This window comes from Aegilops tauschii, chromosome 7 (assembly GCF_002575655.3).
Source record: "Aegilops tauschii subsp. strangulata cultivar AL8/78 chromosome 7, Aet v6.0, whole genome shotgun sequence".
Classification (NCBI taxonomy): domain Eukaryota; kingdom Viridiplantae; phylum Streptophyta; class Magnoliopsida; order Poales; family Poaceae; genus Aegilops; species Aegilops tauschii.
In genome coordinates this window covers 611,176,372-611,185,064 of record NC_053041.3, presented here as the reverse complement: position 1 = coordinate 611,185,064, position 8,693 = coordinate 611,176,372, and the positions used below count along the sequence as shown (strand labels likewise).

The following is an 8,693-nucleotide window of genomic DNA, read 5'->3' as shown; positions in this document are numbered from 1 at the left end:
CACTTCGGTGACAGCGCTGTTGCCGCTGTCAGCTCGAGGGAGTGGGTCGTCGAAGACCACCACGTCGGAGGGGTAAGCGTCGAGCGACGCGGTGTCGGAGTCGATGAGCATCGGGTCGGTGGAGCCGACAGACTCCATGTCCGCAGCAGGCTCGCTGGAGACGTGAAGTTGGTCGAGGAGGCTGACGAGGCGGCTCTTGGGGTAGTCGGTGCCTGCGTCGGACGCAGGCTCGTCGGAGACGCGAGTCTCGCCGTGCTGATCGGCGAGGCGGCTCGCTGCGCAGGCGTCGCCGACGCCTTGCAGCGCGTCAGGGCAAGCGCCATCGGGCGCAGCAGGCTGGCTGCGCTCGCGGGGAAGGAAGAGGGTTCCCGTCCAGAACAGGTCTCCGGACGACGGTGCACCTGGCCCCACGGTGGGCGCCAAATGTCGGGTGGTTGGTGCGACATATGCCAAGGGATGGCTTATCATTGTGGGAGCCAATAAAACGTCGCCGGTGCCTGGAAACGGGATGAGGCGAAGACATGCACGCCGGCGAATCTTACCCAGGTTCGGGGCTCTCCGAGGAGATAACACCCCTAATCCTGCTCTGCGGGGTCTCCGCATGATCACTAGATCGATAAAGGGTAGCTACAATCGCTCCTAGAGCTGTTGGGATCAAGGGAGAAGGAGAACAAGGCTAGCTCTTGCTTCTCTCTATCTATGTGTGCGCGTGTGCTATCCTTGGATGCGAACCCTTTGCATGGGTGCTCCGGGGAGTTTATATAGGCCTACCCCCCGGGGGTACAATGGTAATCCGTCTGGGATCTGGTCCCAGCCGTCAGTGTCTACGCTCGCCGGCTTCTCCGCCGGCTGCTGGGTCCCACCGGCTGCCGGCTACTCGGTCGACAGGCCGGTCCCACCGCCTAGGGTTTTGTCGGCGGCTACTTACTATAGTCGCGCCTCGGATGATGAGGGCTTTGTCGAGGTGAGCGTGGCTACAGTGGGCCGCCTCGGGGGCTATCACTGTAGCCTCACCTCGTCTTGTCTCCTTAAAGGGGCTCCTGCTTCGAGGAAGGGCATGGCCGGCTTCTAGAGGCCGGCTATGCTCCCGGCCGACTGGGGAAAGCCGGGCCGCCTTCACGCCTCTCTCTGGCTGAAGGGGCCCGCAGTCCTTGGGTCGTGCAAGAATGGGTCGTGGATGACGTCGAGGCTAACGTGGCTACAGTGCCGGGCCGCACGGGAGACCTCCCTCCCGTACGGCCTCCTGTAGCCATGCCCGCCTCGGGCTTCGGGGTTCGTGGGCCGCACTGTGGCCACGCCCCGTCAGGTCGCCGTTAAGTTGGAGTGGTTGTGGTCGTGGCCGGCTTCTAGGAGTCGGCGTCCTTCTGGGCCGGCTTCTTGAAGTCGGCGAGGCTGGGTTGTCTTCCGGGAGTCGGCTTTAGTGGTAGCCGGCCCGGGAAGGCGGCCCAAATGCTTGGAGTGCTTGAAGGCCCAAAGGCCTGATAAATTTTCTGAAGAGCCGGGGGTAGCCGGTTGGGCTACCCGTGGCCACTTACTCCGACACCACCCCATCAATTTGGCCATCAACCTTGGCACGCTCAATCATGACCGCTAGCATATGTGCCACTATATTGAATAGCATGGGCGATGCTGGGTCACCTTGTCGCAATCCATTCTTCGTTTGGAAATAGTTACCAATGTCATCATTGACTTTAATGGCAACACTACCTCCAGTCACGAAGCTATGGATCATTGCGCTCCACTCTGCAAAAAATTCTTTCATTCTGAGAGTCTGTTGAACAAAAGACCACTTGACTTTGTCATAAGCTTTTTCAAAGTCAGATTTTAAGAACTACCCCATTCAGTTTTTTCTGATGCAATTCGTGGACTATTTCATGAAGGACAACAACCCCATCTAGGATGTTTCTGCCTTGCATGAAAGCAGTTTGAGAAGGACGAACCACATGTTCAGCAACCGGATGTAGTCTAATCGTCGCAACCTTCATGAAGATTTTAAAACTGACATTAAGGAGGCAGATTGGCCGATACTGTTGTATCCTTTCAGCCTCATTAACCTTAGGCAATAAAATAATTTCACCGAAGTTTAATCGAAACAACTCTAGTTGGCCAACGTGAAGGCAGCCAAACAAGAGTAGGAGATCATGTTTGATGACATCCCAAAAGTTCTGGTAGAACTCAGCGGGAAAACCATCTGGACCCGGAGCTTTGTTGTGCTCCATTAGGAAAACCGCCTTTCTAACTTCCTCCTCAGAAAATGGAGCTATTAGAAGGCTATTTTCCGCATCAGAAACTTGCGGGATGTCATCTATTCGAGACTCATCCATCGAGAAGTTTCCTTCCTCAAGGGTTCCGAATAGATTTTTATAATAATTAGTTATATAAGACTTAAGTTGCTCATGCCCTTCAATCGTGTCCTCCTCCTGATGTAGGGAATGAATAAGTTTCTTCCGGTGTCTACCATTGGCGACACCATCGAAATATCTCGTCTTCGAATCACCTTTCAAGATAAACTGAGAGTTTGAATGCTGGTACCACTTAAGTTCCTCCTCACGTAGCATGCGAGCTAACTGGGCATTCGATTGACTCTTGATATCTATTTCATGCTCAGAGAGAGGTCTAATCTCTGCCAAAGCTTCTAAATCATCAATAATAGATGCAAGATGAATCTTTTCTTTTTTGAGGATACCCGCAGTGCGCCTAGCCCAACCACGAAGGAACTTATGTAAAGCACGCATTTTGTTGTTCCATTTGTGAATTGGGGTAAGTCCGGCAACCGGTTTATCCCACACCTCCTTGACCATGTCTTGGAATCCATCCCGATGCAACCAACCCAGTTCGAACTTGAACTTGCGTCTGTGTTGCGGTCGTGGCAATCCAGTAGATAAGAGGAGGGTGCATGGTCTGAGATAGCCTCTATACGAGGTAGAGCGCGAAAAGAGACCATCGGGAATTTGGATTCCCAGTGGGTATCCATTAACACGCGATCTAGTTTCTCATATGTCGGCTCCGGGAGACTGTTCGCCCAAGTGAACTATCTTCCAGTCATGGAAACCTCTCGCAGATCTAGACTATCTATGACAGTGTTGAAAAGGAAAGGCCAATGATTATCAAACCTACCACGGCTTTTCTCATTTAGAAATGGTAGCAAATTAAAATCCCTACCAATAAAAATGGGATAGGGATTATCTTTTGCCAGATTAACCAATTCACAGAGAAAAGCAGCCTTGAACTCATCCTGGACTGCCCCATACACGGCGACGAGGGACCATGTGTATGCAAATTCATGTATTTTCATCATCCTATGTTTTGCACATGCAATCCTATTTTATTACTATATTTTCTTATTCATGTGTTTTTTTAATCCAATGAATGGAAGAGGCCTAGTGAAATGGACACGTTCGACCGATCGCTCATCACGCCTGACCTACACACGCACGTTCCTTCCTGCCAATACCCGTGCATGTTTTAATCAGATTGTCATTTGGCTGGATATAAGTAATAATAACATTACCCAATCAATGTGGTTGTTTGGTAAAAGGTTTCCAACTAAAAGGCAGGCTCTCGTGAATTGGCTCATCCCCGGTTCCATTATCAGAACGAAACCAGAGTAACAAGGTCTTGTAACAGGGGGGAGATAACGAGTCAGACGTGTTCTCCAAAAAAAAAAAAGGGAATACAAGTCACTCCCAGCAGGTACGTGCGGCCTCAGTTGGACGTACCGACACTGGCAGCGGTGTTCAGATCCATTGATGGCAAGACAGGACGGCGGCCTCCGCTGGTCTTTACGGCAAGGGTGGTGGCCCTCGACGACCGCAACAAGGAGGTCAAGGACTCAAGGGTCACAGGGCCAGTCACAGCGGCGCAAGGGGCGGTCAGATGCGGCAATGTGGACGCCCACTGATGGTGCCAAAGGAATTTTCGAAGCATCGTCAGGCCGGATCTAGGCCCATGCAGGCCTGTGTCCTGCAAGGAAGCTTTTAGTCAACGCATGGTCACACACCGACAACTCCCTCTCATTATCTAGCACCATGGCAGTGGCATGGTGGATGATGCAGGTCGACGCACGGTGGTGCAGAGTGGCAGCGGCTGCATCCCCGCCACGACATGGACGACCTCCCGATGGTCATGGCGATGTTCGAAGGTGGGAAGAAGTCCCACGAATAAGCTATCGCTTTTTTGGTATGACGTGGAGTACTAACTGGTGTGACTATCGGAAGATCCGGCATCAAGATGGTGACGGGAGCACCGCTTCATGTCCGGGGTGAAAATCTTGTCCTGCCGTCTTTCTACTTCGTGCCGAAGCCTGAAAAATGTTATGTTTTGTAACAACATTTCTGCACTCTTGCAATTCTCTAGCTACCGCACCGGCCAAAAGTTGAAACGAATTCTAGAACACTGCCGCCCAGTTTAATTTCGCTGCAAGCCAGTGGGCATGACTAAGCTAGCCTTGCGTCTGCTTCACATCACATGGGTTAGGTTTCCTTGGGATAGCAAATAGAAGCATAAATAGATGGGCATACCCATTTTATGCTAAAGGCCCAGCTACGAGTGTGTGCCCTTGTTCGGGTAAAAGCTATCCATCCGTCGACTATAATGCATTGTTGTGAAGCTTGCCAGTAACCATTTTAAGCCAAAGGCACAGCGATGAGCCTGCGCTAGTCGTTTGCACAAACTAGTGAAAAGGACGGTCCATCATCACTACAGGCCTGAAGGGCGTAGTTGACTATATGCCATGGCTGTGAGCCTGTGACCGGCCTGTACCCGCATCAATGGCGCGTAGCTAGAGTACCTGGTGCTAGAAATGAACAGTGGACTGCGCCATGCCGGTTCATATTCGGAGAGGAGGAAGCTTCGTGGAAGCTGCGAGTCCAAGCTCACATCGCATCATGTCATTTATCCATGCAGCTGGTAATAAGGCTAGAAACGATCGAGCTTAGTGTGAGTTAATCGGGGGCCGGGCAGCTTCCCGGAAGTTGCTAGCTTGGCAATGCATATAAACGCCGCCACCGCCCGGCCCGCCACTCTCTCACCAGGAGAGCAGAGTCGAGGAACGAGGTCCGTCGCCGCGCGCGTGTCTCCAAGCAGAGGTCGCCGGCCGGCTCTGCTCCGGTCGTCTGCAACTACGACCTTCGACGGACGGCGGCATACTAGTCCGACATCCGTCGCGCGGAGACAGCCGCCGGCACGGCTGCGCGAGCGCGGTTGCACACAGGTACGTTATTCATCCGGCCTCTGTCCAGTCCAGAGTTAATTAGTACTCCCTTCGTCTGAAAAAACTTGTCCGTCAAATTGATGTATCTAGCACTAAGTTAGTGCTAGATACATCCATTTGATGAACAAGCTTGGGACATGTTTTTTCAGACGGAGGAAGTACTGTATACAGAGTATGTACTAGCTGCAGATCAGACAAGAACTTCTTCATTTACCTTTTGTACTAGTTGATCTGATTGCTAGCTAGCTGGATAGGATTTTATGTAAGCTTAATTAGCTTGGCAGTTAATTTGTTGCACGCATACACGCATGCAGTGGCGGAGGGTGATGAGCAACTAAGAGGAGGTCAATCTTTTTACAATCCAAAATCAAAATATGCATGAAAATATCTGCGACTAATATCTAATGCTCCATGGCAATAGAAAACACCCGAATGAGAAAAGTAGAATAGTACAGAATAGTTTGCATGCTGTCAAAAAAAAAACTCCCTCTGTCCCAAAATAAGTGTCTTAACTTTGTACTAACTTTAATATAAAGTTGTACTAAAGTTGAGATACTTATTTGAGATGGAGGGAGTAATATAGTTTGCATTGCAGTGTACCATCGTGCTAGGCGAGATGATTGACTTTGCAGTGCATACACATGCATCTATTATTATTTTTGGTCAGCGATATAGAAAAACAAGTAAGTATAAACAATTAAATATACACATGAAGTATATATATATCTGGATTTATCATTCATGCATGTACAATATATATTACTTGATGGACCAAGTATTTTTTTTCACCAATCCATTTACAGTATGTAGTATTAAATAAACACATTAACTCTAGCCATTATTTCAGTTTCTTATATTGGACAAGTGAAGTGTGGTAGCTGCTCACTGACACAATGGAACAACTTGACATTTGGGCGCCCATCTTGGCCAATCCTCTTCCAAGCCAACGGGTATTCACTTTGTTGATCAGATCACATATCTATGTTAGAGACGATGAGTAGTTGGATGACTAGTTGGATGCTTTTTTTTATTTCAATATAAAAGTGGAGCCGGCCTATATGTCTAGACTAAAAAGTTGCAAGTTATCTGAAAGAGGATTATAAGCACAACCAAAATGGTCAATAAAAAGTATTGAAGCATACTCCATGGTTTATTCAACCTTCATTTTAACTTGATGTAATATATGTCAACAAGCATAGTTCATAGACGATCCCCACTCTTTAGATCTCATCAAATCTGACTTGGATATAGAGTTCGCAACAGGCTCGTCAAAATCCCGACACAATAACAACATATATTTTCATTGTTCTTGATGACAGGCGGAGATTAAAATTCAGTCAACATATGTGGATTATGGCACCATGGACTTTCAAGCACTCTTAGAAGGACCCCATGATTTGGATAGATGGCTGAAAGGTACGATGCTTAATTGTTGCGGTATATTCCAAACTTTGTTACACAAGCAAGCAATTTATCCATGGTTTGATTTTGAAACCAAATAATGTATGATTCCTTGCAGGTGCATTCATTCCTACGTATATAAAGGAGGCGGATTTAACTCATGAGGCAAGATTTTTGCACATCCAAAACTACAAACTTGCAAAACAAATGAATGTGGCAAATGGCATTGAAAATATGTTTCATCGTTGCAGATTGAATGTAACATTTGTTCACCAACTAGCGATCATGGCATGAAAATACAAACACTTATGCCCGCTCCACTGGAGGCGTTGCCTGAGAAAGAGGAGGCCCCTGTCACCACGACTCTCAATGGTGGAGGAGGAGAAGAGGAGGAGACGAGAGAGGGAGGAAGGGCCATGTACCCGCCGCCTTGTCAGCAAAGAAGCAGGAGGCTTGCGGCCACCACCACACCGCCGGTGGAGGGGGCATGCGATCTACTAGGTATGAATTATGAAGGCTTCGTTTGTTGCAATGTACCATTTATCATTATCTCAAGTAGTTAAACACATATGCTATGTGCTTCAGATTACATACCAAAAAGTGGTTGGAGGCATGGAAGTCGTGTGAGAAGTGCACGTGAGAGAGGAACATGGTCGATAAACATGGAACCATGCCAAAAATGTGGGCGCAGAAGAAACAATGACCATTGGACATCTGAAGAGGTGAAAGAACTAGTGGATGGTATATCTGCATATGGGGCTAGCCAATGGGCTAAGTTGAAGAACGAAAGGTTTCCAATATCAGTTCGAACGGCAGAGCATATTAAGGTATAGTTAATTGGTGATTAATTGCGCTAAAGCATATGCATTACATGCTCTCTCTGCTCATTGTTTTGTTGTATTTCACTTTTTTTTCTCAGTTCATCTTTTATTTATCTACATATATTTTATCGTAAAAGATGTTAATTTTTATGTGTTTAATCTTTCAGGATAAGTGGAGAAACCTAGTGAAAGCCTTCACGGTCGGGCCCACATCTAAAAAAAAGATTTTATATCATAACTTTATCAAACTCATCATGGAGCACCACTGATTTTTCATCTCTTACATTTCTTGGATTCCAGGGAAATGTGAAAAGAAGGATCTCGCCTCGTTTAGATAAGGATTGCGTTGAAAAGATCAAGAGGCTAGCAGCTGATTACCCTCGAAAATGAAGCTGCACTCGCAAATGCTACAAGGAACGTCATATGGTACTTCTGGTGTAGCAATGGCCCCGCACCGATAGTTCTGTTGTTTTTCAAGAACTGCGAAGCATAGGCTGTCATATTGAGTGTGTCGAGAGTAGAGAGCAGATTGAACCATCTGGATGGAGCAGTTTCTATCTCCTGCCTAACTGCCCTGTGAATGGGAATAGCGCTCGCTCCTCCGACCTGTTGGCTTGGTTTTGCTACAGTCATGTAATTAGCTTGACCTTTCATTTAACACCATGGCACAGTGTGCTGTAATTTTACACACACTGCTTCAAGCAGTCTCACTCAGTCCGCTCGGGGAATAATGCAGTTGGTAGCTCGAATCGAGCACCTGTGACACGCCTCGACCCGAAGAAGCTTGGTGCCGCTGCCTCCAAGCAGCAGGTTTCTTCACCACTCTGCTTGTACCTTGAGCGATCGTGAGCTGCCGGAATGGCTGCTTGTACCTTCAGGCCAGCCAGAAGGCTGAGCAGTAGCTAGGATACTTTCTTTCTTGCTGCTGTATCGACTCACTCAGCCGTTCTGATTGTTTGCACCGATAATCTCTTGGGTTTCATCCATTCTGAAAAAGTTGGAGCCAGGATACGTCCCTCTTGATCTTCTCTAGAAAGGAATTCAGTCTGTACCCTTGAAGATTTTAATAGACGTTCAGGTCGTTATCAAGCTTAATTAGAAATGGATACCATAAAAGGTTTATAGTTCAGCAGTTACTTTAAAATTTATTTATTGTACATAAACAACACAATTGTTCAGGTGTAAAACTTTTGCTCAATGCCTGAACCTGAAGAAATGCTACTATTGTTCATCAGAGTGGGGTGGAGTACTTCAACAGG

The 8,693-nt window shown here is 47.6% G+C and overlaps 1 protein-coding gene across 1 annotated transcript; it reads left to right on the top strand.

Annotated features, from left to right (window-relative positions):
- Positions 1-6,164: 6,164 nt before the first annotated feature.
- LOC120968336 (uncharacterized) lies at positions 6,165-8,571 on the top strand. The gene is made up of 5 exons (XM_040395012.2): positions 6,165-6,628; positions 6,732-7,114; positions 7,199-7,440; positions 7,602-7,634; positions 7,735-8,571. Exons 2-5 carry the CDS (start codon positions 6,904-6,906, stop codon positions 7,822-7,824), a joined length of 576 nt encoding a protein of 191 aa, XP_040250946.1. The 5' UTR covers positions 6,165-6,628; positions 6,732-6,903; the 3' UTR covers positions 7,825-8,571.
- Positions 8,572-8,693: the final 122 nt, after the last annotated feature.